The sequence below is a fragment of the Pomacea canaliculata genome, linkage group LG7, assembly GCF_003073045.1.
Source record: "Pomacea canaliculata isolate SZHN2017 linkage group LG7, ASM307304v1, whole genome shotgun sequence".
Lineage (NCBI taxonomy): Eukaryota > Metazoa > Mollusca > Gastropoda > Architaenioglossa > Ampullariidae > Pomacea > Pomacea canaliculata.
Window position 1 is genome coordinate 4333896 of NC_037596.1, and position 23985 is coordinate 4357880.

General features: G+C 38.6%; 1 protein-coding gene across 1 annotated transcript in view; it reads right to left on the reverse strand.

The window, feature by feature from the left end:
* LOC112568454 (neural cell adhesion molecule 1-like) overlaps window positions 1-23985 on the reverse strand; it is a 68627-nt gene that overhangs the window by 31818 nt on the left and 12824 nt on the right. The window contains exons 2-15 of the mRNA XM_025245758.1: window positions 10693-10864; window positions 9548-9706; window positions 8138-8271; window positions 7537-7585; window positions 6729-6847; window positions 5298-5454; window positions 4712-4860; window positions 3865-4042; window positions 3291-3493; window positions 2697-2802; window positions 2170-2340; window positions 1710-1847; window positions 834-961; window positions 16-223 (exon numbers count right to left, since the gene is read on the reverse strand). Coding sequence (XP_025101543.1) covers window positions 16-223; window positions 834-961; window positions 1710-1847; window positions 2170-2340; window positions 2697-2802; window positions 3291-3493; window positions 3865-4042; window positions 4712-4860; window positions 5298-5454; window positions 6729-6847; window positions 7537-7585; window positions 8138-8271; window positions 9548-9706; window positions 10693-10768 — 1975 coding nt within the window. The 5' untranslated portion in view covers window positions 10769-10864. The remainder of the gene's footprint in view (window positions 1-15; window positions 224-833; window positions 962-1709; window positions 1848-2169; window positions 2341-2696; window positions 2803-3290; window positions 3494-3864; window positions 4043-4711; window positions 4861-5297; window positions 5455-6728; window positions 6848-7536; window positions 7586-8137; window positions 8272-9547; window positions 9707-10692; window positions 10865-23985) is intronic.

The window sequence follows — 23985 nt, forward strand, 5'->3', positions numbered from 1 at the left end:
GCATAGCTGCCCTACCTCCCAGGCTGGTTTTGAAGATAAAGACGGATTCTTCAGACTTTCCAATGCGGTTGACTGCAACAATGCCGACATGGTAGTAACTGTTCTTGTCCAAGTTCTCAAGGACATGGGAGGTGCTGGTACCAGGAACACTCACAACTTTGTAATCATTTGGTGTACGTACAACAGACCATGTACCTGTGTTACTATCAGTCGTGACTTCAACCTACAAACAAAAAAATGCACGCCCCATCTTTACAATCATTGCAATTAATGTCTGTGAACTTACATATTCTCTACTATTTAAGGCGATAAGTACCACTGCACTAAAAAAGTACAGGCTAGTACACAAAGGACATGTTCCAGAAAGACCAAGTAATCCATTTCAGTAATAATTGATATTAAATCTTTATTTTCTTCATCACAACAGTTTGTATAATAAACATTTATTATGCCCAGTCTTTCTACTTAAAAAAAAAAAAAAAAATTCTAAATTCTTTGAAAATTCACTTCATCTGAAAAATACATAAAATTATGTCAACTATGCTGGTAGCTTTCATTCAGATTTGTTATCAGTCCTTGTCAAAGCTGTGTCAGAGTACTTCATGTTATATTATCATTCTGGAATTCATGTAGATATTATCTCAGTTGACAAGATATGAACCAAAGCTGACACATCTACATATGTGCAGCAGCACTGTGCATATAGTATTGAACTGAAAGCTTTATCAGGACATGATATTTGTTGAAACAGGACTACATGTACTTCAGTATCAGCCAAAGGCTGCAGTTCCTGATGCAGGCCACTTCATTTACAAGAAGAATCAACAACATACCTTGGCATATTTGATTTCATAGTCTGTAATATCTGCTCCACCAGTTAGAGTTGTAACCCAGGTTAAAGTATACCGACTTCCATCTAACCCATTTTTGTCAGATGTGATGTCAACACGTCCAGGCACACCTGCAAGAATAAGTAAAAACAAAAATTGACAGAAAACATACCTAACACTGCTTCCTCTGATCACTTCATTGCTGTAATTTTATTAACCATTTCCCATTGTTAACATACTAACCACCAATTTATTGACTACAGATGCTTCATTAAATAAACATGCACAAAGATACTTTTCAGACGTTCTACAACAACTTTTAACAATTAGCATATTTTTTTTGAGAACTCTTTCACACTCTTGTGTGTTTGAATATAAAGAAACACATAAATGTACACAACAGCTGTACAAACTGATCAACTTCATATTTAAAACTATCTGCACAAGACTGTAGGATGCCAGGCTAAAAATCAGAAAAGGGCTATGGGGTCTAAGTTAGCAGGATCACTTAAGGCAATCAGGATGTGTTCTGTCAAAGTTCTACACATGATCTGGCAGGCTAGTAACCAAAGTCATAGTAACAGAACATTGAAATAACCATTTACCACAAGGCCCTAATACTTCTACTCCCCTAAAAGATGCTGCAAACAGATGGCTTCTATAGTCCTCAAAATTAAAGGTGTGCTCTCTTATATGCACACAGGTGCCTGCATATCCCCCCAACACACACATGTACAGACATTATTTTAGTTTAAGACAGATTTTTAACAAATCTGTTTAAAAGCCAACTCTTTCACAAAGTAAAAGGATTGAGAGGCTGCAGTCTGCCATGTTTCAATCACTTTACAAGGCTAAAAATATAATTAAAAAAATACTTACTGACTTCTAGGGTGGAGTCTACAATGTCTGCATCCAAACCTATCCCCACATTGGTATGGGCAGCAACTTTGATCCTGTATTCTGTTTTGGCTTCCAGATTTCTCAGCTGCACTTTTGTATTGGTTCGATCTGCAGGATCTGCAAGCAGCATCCAAAACAAAGATTCTAGAGCTTTTCCCAAATATGTGTTGCAAGAACACATTTTGTTAACCCTAGCCATAATGTCATATGGATAAAAAGAAAGAAATAGTTTGTTTCTTCATTGCCATACACGTATACTGCCATGTCCACATATAATTTGACTGACAAGAATTTTATGCTCAAAACTTGTGGGAGCTGTGAATACAAAACATCAACAAAGCAGAGTGTTCAAGTATTTCAAGATGAAAAGCCACCTCTCCCAAATACATTAAGAATGATCAAAAGAAAAATAAAACATCCATTGTTTAACAAAACTTACTGATATCAACTCTCATTGTCTTCAAATCAGGATCACTGGCAGTGGGCGGCCCATACTTCACAATGTATTCTTTCACTGGCTGACCACCATCGTTTCCAGGTGGTGTTATTGCTATTTCCAGCAATGTAGACTTGCGGTCCACGACGGTCAGCTGTGGTTTTCCAGGAAGAACTAGATGAACAAAAGCAGCATTAGCAAGAACAATAATCAGGGTTCATTTTGACTGCATGTTAAATTGCTTGTCACAAGCTACATGGAAGCATGACAAATCCTACGGCTTTCTCATTAGTGGAAGCCATTTCAAATATGGCCATACTGCAGTTTCAAATGTGTTTAAGCACATTTATTGTCTTCCCCATAAAAGAGGTAATCCCTTTACACAACACTGTAACAAGAAATGTTTCTGTTCTTCTCATGGATGCACACAATAAATATTGACATTTTCTTGGCTTCAGATACCTAGTGATGACTCTGTATGGGTATCATGGACATAAGCAGGAACAGTAATGCTGCAAAAACAAATTCACCTGCTTTTACAAACTGTAGTTCTTGCTCTGACTGTCCATGTCTATTTTCTGCTGTGCAAACATACGCCCCAAAGATGCTGTCTACATTCTCAAGTCGCACGGTGGGCTAAATGCAAGAAATAATAATTTTTTAAAAAGTTATGTGCCACTTTAAGAAAATATTACTTCAGATGATCATTGGTGTTTTTGAATAAACCAGTAAAAAAAAATATGGCAGCAATTATCAGATGTGTAAAACTCCATAGCAAAAGTTTTTTTTTCTCCTAGAATTCTTTGAATAAATAACAACTCCACTAGTTTTCATTTTATCACAGAATCATACATTATTATTAGACCAAAGACTGGGTAATAATCTAATGGGATGATGAAATGTATTAAAACAATAGTGCCTTTATTAGGATAAGAAACATGCATGCTCTAATAAAAAATGTTTTAACACGAATAGAGACATTTTTAAGACACCATCTTTCTCTATCATAGGCTCTTTAAAGTTTAGTTTCTAAAAAAAATATTCTAATATTTAGTCATCAATATCACAGCAAAGACAGCAGTATATTTTCTTATAAACATAAAAATATTTTAAATGGTGCATACAATCAAATAGCTGATAGCCTGTGTGGTTAAAGGGCTTGTTCCTTGCCGAACAATGTAGTTTCCTGTTTCGTCTATTGGTGAATTTCCAAATGACCACCTAATAATTGGCTCAGGATTACCATTGGCTTTGCAGGTGAGATTGGTGTTGCTTCCAACCCATCCATAAAAGACTGACTGCTGTTGGCTGCTGAAGTTGGGCTTGTCTAGAATAAAGAATCAAAGAAATTATCACAATGCAGACTCACAACTGAATGAAACTAAGTGTATAATCAGCTTAGTATAAATACAAATTGCTCTTAATTTTTTGTACCATTTTAAGGATTTCTTATCACTGATATACCGCTATCTTTTATAACATACTTTTCATTTTATAAATGCTTTTTGTATGTAATAAATAGCAGATGTGAAGATATGTTTCTCTCTCTTTTCATTATCTAAATGCTAGCTATGAAATTATCCCTGTTCTCCTACTTGCATTTAGAACAAACTGTAAAAAAGAAATTATTCAGAAGTCTTAGTGCCTGAACAACACTAGCAGACAAGGTTAAAAATATTAACACACACAACCACTCACATTTGACTTCCACATATGTAGTGGCTTGATCTGTACCAACAGTATTTGAGGCTTCACAAATGTAGTTGTGCATGTCATCTGGCTGAAGAGTTTTGAAAACTAGCGTGGCAGTGGTTCTCTTTCTCTCATTCTTTTCTCCTTCCTGGGTTCTTTCTATCGCCACATAAATCCTGTCATCCTATCAAAGACAAAAACAACATAATTCTGTAAACACTTTGTTCATATTTTTTTTTTATCCTTACGCATAAAAGTTTAGTCCTCCTCCTGCCAAAATAATACCTAGAGCAAACCTGCCTCATTTTATGAACATTTTATTATAAAGCGTGATGTTCATAAAAATCTAACAATGTTTGAAATATACTGGGAATAAGTAAAAACAAAATATATATATAATGGGTGTATTATATATTCATTCAATATCTAATAAATTAATAAAACAGTGAAGTTAAATTTGTAGTGGTTTTAAGCCACGATTCTTAAAAGGAAAGCAGAATGGTAAATTTGGTATTAAAAATGGTATTAAGATTCAGTCTGATTTTGGCAAGTCTTAAGAGGGAGGTTCTAACTTTCTCCAATTTCTTATTTCTTAAGTTCTTCACTGTAGCTGGCTGTGCTAGGCCTACAACTGGAGAAACACCCTCCTTGAAAAGTTAGTTCACAGAATCTTTAATTATGTAAACTTGCAAAAACTTTTTAATTTAGAATTCATTAACGTCTGCAGATATTTTTCCCACAAAAATGCAAGAAAAAGTAATCAAAATCTGACAATGATAACAGTCATTTCAGAAACAAAAGCAAAAGTTTAATTCATTAAGTCTACTGTGCAACTACAGGAGAAGGAACTCACTCCTGAAGGCTGCTCAACATAGTAATAATTCTGATCCTCTCTTTTCCAAGTTACAGAAGGCTGAGGGTCACCAACTGCAGAGCAACTCAACTGACCCCTAGCTTCCTCTGTTCCAGAGAGTGTCTCAATTGGATCGATCTTTGGAGGGACTGAAAGAAAAAAAAAAAACCAGGTGCTTCTTTATTAGAAATTAAGCTGTTGGAGTATACACATTTCTTTTGCTCTTTTCACAATATACAAACATGATAAATGCAAGAACTCAATTGCTGCCTATGTGGTCCACTCTTCCTTAAGGTTTTAAGTAATAAATGCTTCTCTTCACCACTTCTACCTATAGTTCACATTTAATATTGTTACTACTAAGATTACAGCACTGCATCATAAAAAGGAATGGATAAGCACTACATATGTCTTGAAGAGAAGTAAACAAAAATTTAAAGCGATTTAGCTTCAATATATGTTACAATATTCAACTAATAAGGAGATGGTAGAATGAATGTTGATGATACTTTTAATATTAATTGAACCATGAAATGATTATGATTCAAATGAGCAAAACCTCTCAATGGTCTATCCCAGAACTTACTCATCACATCAATGGGGAATTCCTGTGATGTAGAGCCCTTGATATTAGATGCTTCACATTTGTACTTCCCTTCTGTTTCCTGAGTTATGTCCTTCAAAATTAGCTTCCCATTGGTCACAGACTCAGGGGTGATTGGAATATCATTGCTGCCTTCCACCTGTCAGAATATAACCAGCCTTCTAGTACCTTGTTAGCTCTATAAGCCATCATGAAGATGATGAGCGGTTATGGAAAACAGACAATCTTTAAACAGAAAAAAAAGATGAATGTCATTTCTGATTTCTATGCACTTCTGTCAATGCTGCTTAAAACTGAGGAAAGAAACCTAAAAGTGTTCTCCTCTAACATGTTTATAATGCATGAAAATGTGCATGCGCATGTGTACACACACACACACACAAAATGGGCAAAGGGCTCCTTCAAAAAGAAACTGGTTTTTAAAAAAAAAGATTAAAAAGCACATAGATTTCAGACAGATATTTTTAAGCCAAATACAGTGTGACAGTGAAATACCTTCCAAGATCTTATTTAAAACACAACGTTGTACTTGGTTTACAAATGGCATGCCTGTCATAAAGATTAATTTCGCTTTTCCCTATACAAAATATTTGTACATTCTAACACTGTTGCATTTACAATGCTAACCTGACACACTAATGTGAGGAGAGTACCTCATGGGACGATGCTTTATTAACAAAACCATATTTTAAAAAAGAAAATTAATCATATGAGGATGAAATATTGCACTTAAACACTCAATCTATCTTTAGAATTACTTAAGATTCATTTCCCTCTAAAGGAGAAAAATGACAAGAATAAGCAGATTTTAATTTTAGTTCCTATCCACAATAACAATAAAACTCTATAAACTCAATGATGAAACTAATAAATTATTTGAAAAGAGCAATAATGAATATTTTTTATCTAATTCAAAGTCATTAATGTAAAACTGATGCTCTTGGTTGTGATGTTACATGTGTTGATCTAAAATATTGATACAAGTGTGTAGTTTTCTCTAGGAAGTGTAATAATGAAAAAAATTAAAGAGGAGGTTAAAACGTTTTTCCTTAACTTAAAATAAGTTTTACAGAATTTCTTTTAAGTTTTAAAGTCATTAAATGCCCCATCTAAAAATAATGGATTTTTACCTTAGGCAATGTTATTGATTCATAATGATCTGAACTATCTAAAGAGAATACTTCGATCATAACTGGTGAAAAACTACTGTAATCTAAATCAGACATTTTCAAAACAATATTTCCGCTGATCAAACTTAAAATCCTCTACCCAAAAAAAAGCTTCTTATTAATTTTTAACTGCAACCAAATATTTTTGCCGATTCAACATATAACTTATCCTCTTTACAGTAATGCCATCAATTTATAAAACTCCCCAACTTTCCTAGGTTGCTGAAGATACTTAATTTATCACCTTATAAAACTTGTATGTAGGTGTTGGTCTGCCTGTTGCCATACATGTGAGTTCCACCGTGTCACCTGCTTTGGGTGAAGGGGGCAGTGATGTCACAGGTCCAGTCATCACAGGCACTTCTGCAAAATGCAAGTAAAAAGTGGTTACTAAAACTAGTATCGTGGCCCTATGCTTCTCGAGGAGTAACAAGGACTAAACTAAAACTAACTAAAACTAAACAGGCATTTCTTCAATGTACAAAATAAAAGATGGTTACGGATCCTAGTATCATGAACCTATTCAGATTGCAGCATTCCAGAAAGAGTAAATTTTAATTACTAGATAATAATTACACAACCTAAGGAAATCATGAAAAATATTGCGGAAAGAAGTCTCTATAGAGCAAAATAAGTAAAATAAGTTATAAAAGGCTTGTGCACCTAACTGTATCAACAGAAATGAATGAGTACTACACGTGGGGATGCAAAGACATATTTTCACTCTCTATTTAATATAGTTTATCAAATGTATGTATGAACCATCATCAAAAAGATGGGTTTGGCACTTTGCATTAACATCATAATGTTGTCACGCCTATAGTGTTGAGTAACATCTGTAGTGTTATTATCTGTGACTGTTTCATTCATTTTGTAAAGTAAGAAATGTTATATTCACATCACATGTTCCACTGTCTATGAGATTTGGGCAATGGTAAATACGCTGCTAAACACAGATGTTCAACCACGAAAACAAAGCACATAAGCTGCTATTAGCACAATCACAACTTTCTCTTCCAGGAAACTCCCAAAGCATGTCAAAAACTACTCACTAGAACCAATAACTTTGATTGGATAATTTTTGTATCTCCATTGGACAGTCTAACACTGCAGTAGTATGTCCCATCATCGGCTTCAGTTACATTCTTGATGAGTAAGAAGTCACCTTGCATGATGTAGCGACCTGCAATAAATTGGTTGAAATAAGTGTTTGCAAAAACCACTGGTGTCCCCATTTTTGCTGGACTCTCCACCCTCGTCCACTATCAACACTGCTGTTTTACTCGGACGCTTTACTGTTGATCAACAATATCAAATGAAACACAACCTCATCAATGCATTAATTCCATACCTACATCCTTGAACAGCATTAAGTATGTCTGCGAAAACATTTATTTCAGGAAAGCACTGAACCCTACCATGATAGTGAAACAGTTTAATGGCTAGCCTTTTGTTGCCACTGTACAGCATGGACTTTCCACTTTGGAACATAAACTTTTGTCACAAATAACTGAGGAAGAATATTAAGTCTCTTCATGAAAAGACAGCTTTGAATCTTAAATGCTTGTGGGACTAAACTGAATACAAACTACACAATAAACCACACCAACAATAGATAAGGGCATAGAGGAAAGGATGTTAGAAGTGGATAACCTCCTCCTGGGATTGGTAGTTGTGGAACATCCAGCTAATCTCAGTGCTAAGGCTGGCAGTTGTGGTGCAGTTGATTTTTTCATCGTGTCCAAGGAGTGGGTACTGCGTAGTGGGAGAGAGCAGCTGAATCCCCTCTGAAATAAGAGAAGCCAGATATGAAACACACAACTGTCACTGTGTCTGGAAAAATCAAACAAAAGGCAATCATTTCTTTGCCTCCTGGGATGTAGTCATGAAGCAAAGCTTAAGCGTTGCCCTCGAGCAGGATGGGGAACTTAAGGAAAAGCGTCTTTTTTCCCAAAGCTATGAAGTGCTGTCCAGACCACATGGACACAACTTCATGTTTCTTTACCCCAGGACACCTTTGCCACCCCTTTGTAAGGCTCCAGGAGTAAAACATCTGTGGGGTGTGAATACTGCTTTATAACTTCGGAAATAAGCCCTTGTCATAACTAAGGCCCCTGGGCTTCTTGCCTCCCAAAAAACCAATCTCACATTATAGGCTTTCTTCTTCAACAACTGAATGATCACAGACAGCACAGAAAATAAGGAGCAGTAATTATGCCATGTCTCATGTTGCTTTACACGAACCACCAGCTGGTATTGACCTTAACCCACTCACATGCAGGTTTCTGAATTTGTTAAGTTACAATACACACCGGTATGAATTTAAAAAAAGAGCTTGATAATTTTTCAAGACTGAGGAATTCTATCCCTGACACAGTGAATGATGAATGTGTTTTGCATTACTTAGCAAATTTCAAATGAGGTAATCAATAGCACTACTTTATCAGATGCACAAAACTATTATTTTCTACATTCAAACACATAAAGCTTTCTCTTAAACGTTGAAGCACAATGTCTAGAACTCCAAAAAAGAGTACTTTTCCTTCAACAACGTTTCCTCAGGCTTTCTCGCAATTTTTGCAGAACACTGGTTTAAATACAACTAAGATCACCATACAAGTGTTTTTATATTCTGATCAGATGTTACTTTGGTGCATCAGGATTTTATTGAAAATTGTAAGAATTTTAGGAAATGATGATGACAACACTTTTATAATGAGGTTATACTCTCTTAGTAATAATGAAGATAGACTGAGTGGCAGGCAACAATAGAACCTTCCTTTGCATTCTACCTACCACTGATGCCATTTCACAAAGAACTTTTTCTATAGCAGAATATATACCGTGGATCATGAAAGTCTTTACTATATATGGCACAGCTCAATCGTGTGTAGTAAAGTATGTAATAGATCAAATGCATTAATAATCCACACATACACAATCTCATTCAATTCATACATTTACAAAACGACCCTCGCACCATCACCCATACATCTCTCCCCTATACCAAATTGTGCAAACTCCCTATACAGTTGCAGGATGACAGAACTGTTTAAAACTCACTATACAATTGCAGAGTAATAGATGCTTCCACATTGTTCCCCTGAAGAACGCCTTTACATGTGTAGCGACCATTATCGTTATTTATGTCCGGGGCTGGGATTGCCATGATCAGGGTAGTTTCCCCTTTTAACACTTGTGAACATGTGCTTTTCTCCATCCCTGTAAAGAAAAATGAAAGAGAAAAACTACTTTGTTAGTTATTTGTTTTTATTTTTTTTCCCTTGTCTATGCAAGAAATAGTAAAGACATAACATTTCCCATCAATTCACAGTGCACCATTCACAAGGTTGCCAGCAGTCAACTCCAAACAGAGAATCTAATCCAAAATGCTGCTCATTTTGAGTGTTTGGTGTTGATCACTGGCAATGTTGTGAATGGTGCACTAGCATGACATAGCACACTGTTAGCATGATGTAGTACACTGTTAGTGGCGCTCATTGATTGCAGGTGCAAATCATAGCGGGAATCAACAGATAGGTTTTGGAGGCTGAAATTTACAGGTTAGTTTTATATTGCCAATATCTGAAAAAAAAGCGCAATCCATTCAGGTTGGTCTTTAACACATTGTGCAGCAATGATACAAAGCATTGTAACTCACTACACACAGATGATGTTCCCAGATGAAAAGGACAGTCATCCAATCAATGTAGGTTATTATTGGACAACGACCTCCCCCAACCCCAACACCATTTCACACTTATTTTGTAACATGTTATTTTTTTAACATTTACATGTTTCATTAACAATTTTATAATTTTTAAAATTTATATCTGAGTACTGCAGTAAATGTTCCATTTTTGGTACTTCAGCTGATGGACGAGTCTTTTTTAATGGGATGAGTCTTTTCTAAGCTTACAAAAAAGTCTGAGCAATATTTTATAATTTTCTTTATTTTATTGCAAGTGTCCACTCTCACTGATGATTCCTGATAATCTGGGAAAAAAGTTTACCCCCACAGTTAAAACAGTGAAAAACAGTACACATTTCAGTTTACACCCTGACAACCTATTGAAACTGCTCCAATTCTTTTTTTCATTCATCTTTCTATTTGCTAGTGGACAATCATGGTATACTGTTTGAATGACTGAAAAGAAATCATGTTTCATTTAACAAAGTCAAGCTTATAAGAACAAAATTTGTTTTACCCTTCAGTGTTACTTGGAATCCGCTGGCCATTGATATCATACCATTCCAATTGTGCATCTTTAACAGGTAGTGCATTTTCTGTTGTACATTCGAAAGAAACTGCTGAATGCTCTTGTGTCACATCCAGTTTATAAACCTCCTGTGCTGGCCGAATCTTTAGGGACTGGCTTGCTGTAAGAATAAACATCATATTTGTTGTCTAAAAAGTACCCAATGTTTACATTTACATGGAAATCATAACCCACAAAACTTACTTCTGCCATACTCAATTTTGTTGTCTGTCTACACAAAAATGCTCATAAAAAAAAAAACAGTACAGCAATGGAGGTCGAAATTCACTTTTGCTCGTTCTTAAGCTCATTTCCTGTAAAGTACAAAGTCTGGCTTATGCTCTCTGACAGACAATATTTAGATGCCAGTATCAGAACCATTTCTTGTATGCATTTGTATTCATTTTAATTTAATCAGTCTGTTTGGCTCCACATCTTTTTGGATACCTTAGAATTTGTTCTTCCAATCTACACAATCCCAAGAAAATGCCCCAAAATAGTGGGTTTTTTGTTTCTAAAAATTGCACCACAAAAGGACTAATTATCAATTTCAATATTCCACGTGTTAGTTTTCTTGTTTTCCATCTTTACAAACATCACATAGAGAGTAAGACAGTCTCCTAAAAAGCCACCTTCCTGGTCAAAGATTAAAGACAGCTGTTTCATAGGTTATCACTCTTTAGGTTTCCCAGTATCTCACTACTTCTACTACTGCTTTTGGTTTTCATGGAAGATCAAGTAAAGAATGGCTTGGTAAGTGAAGGAAGATGAAGAAGATACAAGATACAAGACATCTTTATTGTCTATGGTCGCAAGAGAAGAAAATTGTTCTTTGTTGGGAGCTCAAAAAAAAAAAAAAGCGCAGAAAAGACACTTTTTAAAAATACATATGCACTTCACTTTTCCATTATGGATACCATATCTACCCATATCTATAAATAACACGAAAATATGCAATAAATTTGGAGAACTGGTTAACCAGAATGAAGTTTAATACAGCTTTGGTAAATTATGTCCAGGAGCATAATCCATTTTTTCCCCTATAGGCACCATTATTTACTGAATCTATGCAATTTCTTCTCTTTTCTATTATTAGCAAAATCCATCTAGTTTTTCCAGGATGATTGACTATTTGCTACACAACCTTTCCTCTCATCAGAATATGATAAATATGACAAGAATAGGCAACAGTCGAAAGGAATAATCCTTGTAGCAAGTAGGGTGATATTTGTAATGTGACAGTAACCAAAAGGTTTCTGGTCTCCATATTTAGAAAATGGGTAATAAAGTATATGTTTTCTTTCAGCATATATTTCTGCTGTTCTTTTTTTTTCCTCTCTCTCTGAGCTCTAGCATCAGAGGCAAACAGCACATCAGGGGACATGGTTGTGGGAAACTTTCTCCACCTCCCACCTTGGACCAATTTTTCTGCTAATGTTGATGACAATGGAATGGAAAAAAAAAAACCCCAGGGATGAAAAGGATAATGCCCACATTTATCTCAACCATGCCGACTTCTGTCGGTGTCATGTTACTAAGATTTAATGACAGATTTGCTGCGTTCTACCACATAAAACCAGTTCTTCACCTGCTTCTTGTTACAGCGAAAACGGCATACATTTTGCAGGGTGCTATCTTTAAGAACTCCACAGGTTTGGAAAAAATTCTTCAAATTCGTTTGATTAATCGAACACATTAAAAAAATTATCTGAACAGTTTGAAGTCAAAATTCTACTGTGACCAGAACACCCCAACAGCGAAATGTGGACAATTTTAATAATAGATATAATTTTTAATAATAGATATGTACATTATTTCTTTGTCTTTCATTAATCGACTGTATCTTAATAGTAACAATTATTAATTATGCACAGAAATTGACGTACGTCTTGAGCCAAGATAGAACTGAAAAACATAACAACCAGACAACCTGCTTACACTTAGAAAGACCTCTTGCACACAGAACTGATCTCAACCCCAAAGAGCTGCACAATTTTCATGGCGGAAGTGGAAACTGGAAAACTTGTGGTGGATGGAATCAGGTTTACTTTACTCTGTATTTAAAAACAAAGGACAAGTTTGCCAATGGAAACTAATTTCCATTAACACACATGCGCTTAAATACGTCCATGAAAGCGAACACATTTAAGCTGATTAATGGATGAATACAATAAATTGAGCTCCATACTTTTTATTTTTAATACAAAATCATTATACATGTCTCTTTATGTTTCTCAACTGCTTTCCAAAAACTTCAAAGAGCTGGCGATGCGTATGCCAGGAACAAAGGGCTCCATTATCAAAGTGCAAGACAAGTACAAAAAGTAAAAACTGGTCTGGTAAAAAAAAAGTTTGCCCTCATCTTACCCCACTTTTTGTCAAAACATGAAAGATAAGTATGGAAGCAAGTATCACACCCCCAAAGATGGCTCATAATCATAAGAAACAAGTCAAGCAATTCCCACAGGAGGCTGCAGGCTGGCCTTATCATGCAGCTGGCTCCTCGGTCCATTACTTAACGTTCCCCTCCATCACCAAAGCAGCCTCGCGGCATCTCTTACAGGTGTCTGCAAGTTTGATCCAACCTTCTCGAAAAACAGACATGCACAGCTGGCAGCCAGCAGGCTCAAGTTTCCCCTAGTATCTGGCGTCCTAGGTAGGCTGCACGAGCTCGTTGACAAGATGACAGCCGAATGCACGTGCAGCAGCAAGGTAACCGTCTTTTTCCTGCTACTGATACTACATGCAAGCATACGAGAACATTCATTTGACGTTCCTCCCATTCCTTCCATGCCTCCTCTTTCAAACCTCAGACCTCCTCCCTTGCCTTCCACCCCAGGAGCTCTTATTCCCACACTCTGTAAAAATTATGCAGGCTGCTATCCTTACACCATAACACAATTCAAGCGACTCAAAAGCTATTTTACAACTTGCCCTTCTAGCCCGCTTACTTATCAGTTGAATAAATGTTTTGTTATACTTCCACGACGTCTAACCCCACCCACCTCACATCATTTTCTACACTCCATGTCATCATTAATTGAAAGTGTGAGGAAGGCTACAGTTCGCCCCCTCCCTACCTATGAGAAACCCTACTAGCCTGCTGCCGTTCTATAAGATTAGTTCAAGTACTGCAGGGCTCGGTTATGTATAAGCGTTTGTACCATCATTCCATACATGTAGACTAGTTTACCCTCTGAATTTTTAGCACTTTAAAAATGGAAGTATAGAAATAAAAGTCCCGAGGTTTGAAATAATAGAACTACCAATAACACAACGCTAACCCTGTTACATGACTGTTGACCACCTACTCCAGCACCAGGAAGGTACCGTGTAATCCTCGTACTTGCTAGTAACTACTTCTATGCACTGAAATAGTGAAACCAGTTCTATTTCCGAAGAATTTTCTCCACAGAGTATAGATATCTACACTCTCGGTCGTCTCTTCCACCTACACTCCATGACGCCTCCTCTCTCTTGAAATAAAAAAAATACAAAAACGCTGAGAGCGATTTTTTTTTACATTCAGCCTTGCATTACAGCGACTAGATGCAGTCCCCATTACAGGTCCTTCTAGTGAACACCTGTCGTCCCGCCATCGTTACCCACTACCCGAGTGCCTGGAGAAGGGAGACCCTACCTCGCGTGCCACGCTCGCGCTGCCAGGTACAAGGCTCGTGCACTAATGTATGAGCATACTCAGGTGTAGCGTGTTTCTTTCATTTCAGTTAGATAAAAACAATGAAAGATGAGACCGACATGAGAAGTATCCATGACTACCATTTTCATATGTATTCATTTTGTCTGAGTACGAAGTTCATGAGGCCATGACAAATGGCAACAGAAGGGTGGACAGCGCGGAGAAAACCGTGTGTGTGACATGAACATAAGTACACATGCTTTTATTTTGTCCAATGACAAAAAACAAAACAAAAAGTAAGTCGGCATAATGTGGCGGTCCTGGCTGAACTTAAATTTGAATTGCACGAAGTTTGAAACCCTGAAACATGATCTATAGAAAAGGAGCAGAAGATTCCAGAACTGGTCCTTGGGTCTGCTGCAGCCAGGCGTGGACTCGCGACAATCTGCAAGATGTCAAGTCGCCACTTGTTGGTCCGCTAAATCCTACTGGAATCGTCTGAACACTAATATCCCTATACACTTCCTTGGTCTGAAATTGTTTAATCTTTTCTTTTACAAACACTGTGTCTCCAGTCTGGAGAAGGTATGCTCGACTAAAATTACAGGTAACTCTTCTATTATTACTACTACTTGTAATACTTTGGTGTGACAAGTAAAAGCATCTCGGTTCCCTTTCACACAGTCGCAAAAAGCTTGTTATTGAAGCATAGGAAAGGATACACTTCCTCCCACCTACCCTGATCATCGAACTATTTAGGCTGAAGGGAAAAGAGTGTGCTCAGTATGAGGTCAATAAAAACTGTTAAATCTTTATCCTTGTAAACCTATTTATTTTTAAATACGTCACACCTCAAACATGCCTTCTGCAGTTTCTAGCCGTCTAATGCAAAATCAGTTCAAGCACTTTGTTAACTGGAAACACTTGACACTTAAGTAAAAAAATCGTTTCGTCTTCTAGCTAGGTCTGTTTCGGTGCAGTTCTGAATACGATGTTCCTGCAAGAAATCTGAGGGGTTCGTCAAATCCACCGAGGGCAGCGTGCGTGGGGCACGGCTCGTAAGGCAGATTCCGGGTTAAGTGGCGCAGTGTAGCGGAGGCAGCTTTAACCCTCGTTCAAAGCTGTCGAAACAAAAGGTCAAAGGACTCTCATTCACTCGCTGACAGGAAGTCGTCTCTACAAAGCATACAACTGATAGCTCAAGCCTTTGGAGCAGAAATATAGCATTAACATTTCAACTCTTCGACTATGGAATGTGTACGAAGAAAAACTTCATTCCCTCTGTGCTGATGAAACGAAATACAATCATTCAAACTGTGGCCTCAACACACATCCATACTTCAAGATGTAAGAAGACTAAGATGATTATGCTAAGCAGAACATGGCGGAAGGAGGCGGGAAGGAGAGAGAGGGAACTGTTTTCGAGTCAACAAGGCTTCAGCCTGGCAAAACAAACCCCTTTAAAAGTTGTTGCAGGCGAGAAAGAACAGTGTGTCCAGCAAGGAGATCGGCACTGTACTGGTGACAAGTACGAAATCATTGCAACACCGGAGTGCTGTGAAACACAGAACAAAAGAATAAAATGCATTTCTCTTTTCCCATGACACATTAAAATCCATTTCGAATGAGTGGAAATTCACCCCTCTCCCAGGACGACCAGGAACTGTCAGTAACCGGTGTTTGTTGTAACTAAATATAGGCCTGAGGGAGATAAAAAAGATTAATCGTGTATTCGACAAGCAATATCTGAATGTCAAAGTTCGCAAGTGAAGATCATCTTTCCATAATCGTTATAGCAGTCGCTCCCTCTTTCCTTTTTCACACACATATTGACAGCACACACCACCTCACGGTGTGGTTTAGGTGGTTTATCTACACATTTGCAATGTCCAATTATGCAATTATTATGTTCCGCCTATCATAGGCTTTTTTAAGCTCTACCTTCAAATTGTCCGAGACCAAAAACAAAAAGAACAGTGTAAGCTTTGAACGCTGTCACCAGCATAGGATATCTCTAATCCATGACATTTCGCCAATTTATAAACCACCAATGCCCTTCAATCACAAAAAACCAACTCAACATTAAAGCTATTTTGAGATGAGGCTATGTTAAGCTTTCTTGCTAGCTACGACAGGTTGTTCAAACAATGTGCAAAAACAAGGACACTGTATCATCCGATGGTAAACAGCGAAGACAAAGAGAAAGAAATGGGGGACAAACTGTAGTAGTAGTAAGAGGCTGTTGGACCACTAGCGGACTAAGTCAACAGAAAATATCAAACGCTCTTCACACGCACAGAGCAGCGAGTGCGGATTTGCTCTCTGGCTCCTACCAAACACAACAGCAAGTTGCAAATTTGCTCAAGATAGTGCTACGAAGACCGCTGACGCCCCAGAACAAATGCTGCAACAAACCGAAGCTTAAGGATTTGCGGTCCCATAGAAGGAGGATGCCATCTTAAATATAATCTGGGGATAGCTGTGCCATGCACACGCGACTCATGGAGCGGGGAGGAACATACCCTCCCTCCCCTACATAAACCACTCCTTCCAAGAACACTTTATATTCGGTAAATGGCTTTGTGGCTCACTCACCCACCTCCTGATTAAATTTACGGCAAATTCAAGTGACCATCGGGTTGTTTATCAATGCACTTTAATTTACTTCTAAATCTGGAAACCTTAAATATCTTTCTAATGGAATTAAAAAGACAAGCTGACACGATTTTGTTTATTAAAGAAAAGTAATATAAAAAGTGAAATTTAATCGGTGTCTGGTTAAATGCTAACCAACCTTTTTAATTCCACTTAGTGAAAAAGAAACGCCAATCCACAAATAATAAAGCGTTTGACAGCCTGCGAGGAGCATTAATTGTTGTGCAAGAATGGTATTGATTAGTGGGTGCGAAGTGCGCTAAATCTCCCGAACTATTTCCGTAGTAGCAGCCGGGACACCAGCGAGCGCGTGTCGGCGGCTGAAGCGCGCGGTTCTCGGGGCCTCTTGGTGATTCACGGCCCTTGTCTGAGAGTTTCCTCGCCACTTGAAAGTGAGACTTGGCAGTGCCGTGCACTGCAGAAGAGTAACCTTATGTTGCTGTCAGGACAAGAGCAGCAAGGCCGTGCGCTGTGCGAGCGTGAGAGGTCACCAATAAGGTCACCTGTAAGATGCACTCGGGATACTCTCAGCACGGTAAAACTGGCTCAAGGTTAGGGAATGGAGAGGAAAGAAGACAAAAACAGAAGACAATAGGTCAGCTGATATTTTTTCAACATATATATACCATCCCTACCCCTCACCGTTATTTGTGTATCACTTCCATTACAGAATGAGAGGGAATAGGAGACATATCTGATGAAAGGGGTGGGCTCTAACATTCCAATGTCCTATTATCTCTCTTTCTCTATTAAGCTTTTTATTATTAAAACTTTCTCTAAAACATACAGACGGATACAGCTATCTTCCAGCTAGGATACCGGTCTAGTTTATGCACTAAGCAGCACCTTCACATTTCATACTTTTAGGAACTCTGTTCGTCAAACTATCCTAACAATGGTAACAGCCGTTCCTTTTATTTTATGCCAAGAGAAATTTTAGCAACACCCACTTCCCCTTGCGCAAAATATTTGAAAGACTGCGGTATAAGTGAAGTGGCGGCAAGAGAATACATGTCGAAACTATTACTGCACCGTAAAACAAAGTTCACATCAAGATTCGAAACATCATTTTTTTCCCGACACAAATTCGCGAGTGCAATGGCAGTTCAGAGGAAGAAAAGCCGTAAAAGAACTTTGTGTAAAACTAAACCGCCACGGAAAGAAGGAAGGTAAAAAAAAAAAAAAGCACAGCTGTAAACTGAGATGTCACAGACCGGTGGCAGTGGTGACGAGATATTAAGTAACAGAGAGATGTCACATACAGCTGTACATTACCGGCTGCAGTGATATTTTTAGAATCGCCATCAATAAGCAAACACATACCTCTACCTGAGTTTAAACGATCTACCTTTTGTTTACGGTGAAGCCAAGAGGTAAACCTTGACACGAGCTATGTTGACGACCGCATCAAGTCCTTGTTTACATTCTCTCGCATATTCGTTTTTAAAGGATGTTAATGGAATAAAAGATTTTTCAAGTATATATAATATAATGAAAAATTAACATAATTAAATCCAGAACGAAGAATAACAAAGATGGAGGAACCTATGCCAGCAATATTTCTTCCTCGAAATAATAAAAAAATGAACCAGCTCTTTACACGTTAGCTCAAAATATGAGGCATTCCCAGAAAAGTCAATCTCATTCTTGCAAAATGTCAGATGCCTATCCACACCCCCTTAATAATTCACGCACCCATCCAGTAATGATTATTCCCCCACACACACAGTCCTCTTATTCAGCGAGTTCGCGGTTGTGAGAGTATGGATTAACGGTCTTCCGCAGCCAAAGTTTCACAAGCTGCATGTCCCTTCATGTAAGCAAAAGACATTTCCTGTTTTCAGCTCAAGAACCACCACCCATGTCCGATTCCCATCGCAAGTTCCCGAGCATTAAAAGCACGTGGAGCCGACTCCCGGCGTTCACCGAGTGGAAAACGCTCGGCGGTGTCGCGAATGGCGATGCGCTTGGCTGCCCGGCTTGCCTCCACTTCTTCCTGCTCTTCTCTTTGTCTCTCTGAGGAGATGATGACCCTACAGAACGAAGGGAAGGTTCAGCAGCGAAGGGAAGGAGATAAGCACCGTCCTCACAAACGATGGACCCAAGATAAATGAGTTCTCTGATATCTTACTTCCCTACGACCGTCTGTCTCTGTCAAATGCAAAGATGTTTATCCAAAAAAACACATATATCACGACTACACAAACGTGCACGTGTGTGCTCGGTGACTAAAACACTTTTAAAACAAATTTTAATGACGCCCTCGCGCTTCGCTCAGGTCCTTAACGATTCTCATGACTCACTAAGTTCAAAACACAAAGAGGGGGGTTTAAACCACGCAGTTCATGCCTGTAAGGAACAATAGGTCATGAATACTCCACGAACCTAAATCCTCAGCAAAAAATTCACCCGAAAATAAAAGATATACCGGGGTCTCGAATACGACCTCCACTCGTTTAACACATCATAAATCACAAAAGTGGTGACGGGGTGCGGGAGGGATTTATTATCATCGTTACTTTAAGGGGTATTTGTTGTGGGCAATGTGCTGCACATAATAATAGTGTGCAGAACACCCTAAACAAACGGCTACCACTGCAAGCACTTGAATGCTTTTCACATTAATAAATGCTGATGATGGTTAATCTGGTTACTCGGTGCATTACACACTACACGTGTTAGTCACAGTCATTCTGATTACATACTACTATACTCCCAATGCATCTTCTAGTTCTTAAAATGGACATGACACTTTTCTGATTGTATGTTCTCTCTGGCTTCCAGCAACCGAGCCGCCATTTTATCTCGGACAAAAAGCAGGGCACCGGCGGAAAGCAGAGAAGGGAAGGCCATCGAACGGCAGCTCGAGATCAATAACCTCGCCATCGGCAGAGGCAGCAACAGCCTGGCAACAGCGGCTGCAGCCTTCGCATGCAGTGGGTAGCAAACAGTCGTCTGCTTGCCAGACATTTTCGGGCCATTATGCCAAGGGTATGTGTGTTAACGTCTCTCTCCTAACGTCATTAACGGCTCCATTGTGGGCAAAAGCGTCAGCCTTCTGCTTAACCAAACAAACTGGATGAGATAAACGGAAAAATACATTTCTGGCCTAACACGAATATGTCGCCAGCCAGACTTTCTCCTTGTGCAGCGAAGGGGAAATACATATTCATGGGTTCCTGATGCCGAGGACATAATAATTCGGATTTTTTTTTTTCTTGAGCTGTATGTCGAATGCAGCTTACAGCTCATGAACTGGCGAGGGCTGTAACGAGGTGGTGTTGAAGAACGCATCGCGCATAGTGTCGGACTCGTTTGTGTAAGCTACCAATTACAGTAAATGTCCATCAAAGCCATGTTTTCTGCTAGTGTAACACATGAATTATTTATCCACAAATATAAAAAAATATAATTGTTTTTGAAAACTAAAGATATAAATGGAAAATCGATATGAAAGTGGCAGGAAACAAAGGCCATCGAGTGTCTATAAATGGATGATTTGGTGTTGGTGTCAGATGAAAATTAATGCTATACCGCTACTGTATTTCAGCTCTCGAAAATGTGTCACATCCAGACTGACAATTCATGCTGAACCAACAATCGTCGTCTTGAATACAAGCGCTCTCTAGTTGCTCCAACGAACCCTCTTCTACTCCCACGAGTCTGCGGGGGAAACCGTTTGTGGTTTTATTTCGTGAAGTACACTAATGGCTACGTCAACATGTACTAAGCCCACACTTAATTACAAGATACCCAATAAAAACAGAGAAGGCGAAGCATCTTAACACTTGGATCCTCCCCCTCACACATGCCAACATAAGAAAGTGCACAACTACCTCACACAACATCTCGGCATGTTACCGCGAGACCCAGACCATCTGCTTTCAGACGTGGAAGGCGCAATTCCTACACCCACGAGGCCTTCCTAACTAGATATACCGACTGCATCCGATTCAAGAAACAGGCCAAGAACAAGAAAAATAAACCATGCTTGCAGCAGGACACCCAGCAGAACCAGCCATCTGGTACGGGAGGCCGCGTATCTTGTGTCTTGTTTTTCCTTCAAAAGAGCAGACGACTTCTGTTCGTCACGCGAGAGGGGAAACTTCGTGCTTACTAAATGATTTCCCAAAGTATCAGAACCAAATGAGACCTGGGCGGGTAGAAGGGGGAAACGTGTATACAGCGACTTCTGTGATTGCCATCGCTTGTTGTTGTTTATTTGGAGAGGATACATTCCCTGCCAATACGCCCCATATCGTCTTTGGAAAAAAAAAAGACATCCAAAAAATTTCAAGTGCCTCCTTCTGATCAATCTTTCGAAACTATTCTCTAAATGCGACTTTGAGCTTACAAACTGACAACAAACAACTTCTACCTTAGCAACATTTTTGCTGATTTTTCTGAAGAGATGGGCCAAAGTGCCGCCACTGATGGCGGCGAAAACAAGAAACCATTTCACACCGGAATAACTTCAATAAACAAAGGTGATATTGATGCATTCATAAGATATTTTTAGAAAGAAGCCCCAAACAATCCATTGTGTGTGCGCAAGTCATCTTTGGCGCAGAAGCTGAAAGAAACCTAACTTCCTTGCGTGCGAAGTTATTAGATAAGAACAGAACTAGTATTTGCCTTCACAGGATCGGTTTTTCCACCGTCTGGCTCAAAACAAAATCCTATTATTCCACAGAAAGGTTGCAGCAATGTTCTGATCCTTCTAAAACAAAGGAGCTAATGAAATAGGCGTTGTGGGAAGCTTCAGAATGTTAGAAAAACAACTTATTTTTGGACAGTTACTGTTGCCTTCTGCCTCTTTGTTTGACATCACCAACAACAAGCTTAAGAGTTCCAGGCTATCGCTAATGATAAATCGTTATCGCGCCTGGGGTGAGGGAGTGAGAGGGAGGAAAACCAACACAGCCGAACACTGTTTTTGCCCAAGAGTTCAAAGGTGCCGCCTAGTGCACCTGATGACCTCATTACTGACAAACTGTCGTAAAAAAAAACAAACAAACTCAGCAGTAAATTTTAAAAAAGATACTCGTGGTGTACAGCAATGGCTTGTCTTCAGGCGGTACACGGAGACATCATCGCCTCTCCTGGCCCAAACCAATCAGCTAGCAGGTGAGGGAAGGCAAGGTGTGTTCAAGCAACATTACTTCTCTACAGCAAGTCTTATATTACAAATAACAGCCAGCCATTCCAGTAAAGGTAATAGCCCAACCGCAACCATTACTACTTCTATCTCGAAAAACCAGAACAACTCTTGTCTATAAACGATTCAGAAAAACCATTTAAAAGGAAACATGATACGGTGGATTTCCAACTGATCTTTTCAGGCACAGAAGACACAAGTCGCAAATCCAAATAAAGCTGAATTTAACAATGTTAATGATGATTTCTTGTAAGCCATTAAAAAAAAATTGAACGGTTCATATGACTTCATAGGTCTGACTCATCTACTCCAACATGAAGACGTTTTTATTATTTTCTTTTACTGAATGCCATTAATGCCTAACTCAAGGAAGACAAGAAGCCAGAGTCAAGCCACGGAACTTTTTTTTATAATAAACATACATTGTGAATTGTATTTTGAGGAAAATACGAAAGACTGCAACCGAATATGCGAGAGCTTCACATAATATGTATAACATGTATATATTATATACTCAGGAGGCGATAAGAACCCACTTTTGTGATGTCGAAAGAACTGCAATCCTCACATCGCTATCATCTCATAAATCCTGTTTCCGCTCAGACTCCGGTAATTAGTATCTTACAATGACCTAAACCGTTTAAGGACTAAGAAATCCAGTGTGATTACCGCCCTGTGCTAAGGAATCATGATGTATACCTTCCTGTATTATCTAATGATGAGGATAATGCTCAAGAGTTCTTGTAAACCTCAACATATAATGATCCATACACAGACATCACTAAGGATGAAAACGGAAGCAATCCCTGAACAGCTCAAGATTTTGTTATCAGCAAGTGCTTAGCTAAACTATTTACTTCTATATGCCAGCTTCACCCCTCAAAAAAAAAAAAACAAAGAAAAGTGTGCTCGTCATGCTCACGATACACAAAGGAGGAGTGGGCGTGACCGTCTGTCCATCAAACCGTCACGGGGAAAATGCAGCAGTAATGGCGAACCATGCTGATTTACAGCGAAATGCAGTTAGTTTTCGCCTTGTTCACTTTCCGGGACTTACTCATAAAAAGAATAAAAACCAGACTGTTATACTAAAGCAACTCGCTTACACGGCTCGACAAGGCAAGAAAACGATGAGAGATGATGGCGATAACAGCCCCAACGAAATAAAAAAAAAAGAAAGGAGGGGTAGAAAAAAACTTGTAGGCTTGCGACTGTTGATGTGCAGAGGTTTCTTCTTTTTTCATGTCTTTAGACTGCTGGGGCTAATGACTTGGCCAACGAGTTCCCGAACACTCACTGATGTCGACTTTTTTTTTTTTTAAATATGCGGCTGGTTGAGTGGAGGAAATGATCGAAGTAGTTGAGGGGAAATAAGGCATCTTGTCGAACCAGGAGGTACCGTAACATGACTAAAACAATGATGAATGAGTATACATGTACTTCGCTGAGAGGACATCTTTCGAAAGGAAACTCGAATGTTTAGGACAAAAAAAAAAGAAACGACCTTTAAGTCAGTTCGTTACTTTCGATTTTCCGGTGATGTGTATTATAACTTATTTTAACCTCTTATGAACTTTGTGTCCTTTCTGAAGCAAATGCCAAGGTTTGCTGTGAAAATATTTTTTGATTGGTGAAATGAACACACCCTACAAAGCATGAGAGAATACGAATCATATCACACAGATATGCAGAAGAAAATGATGTGCTAGCAGATGGCCGTCTCCTTAGCTCAAACCGAAGACCTTTCATTAAGACGACTTTTAAAAAAAACAAAAAACCCTCGATGTCA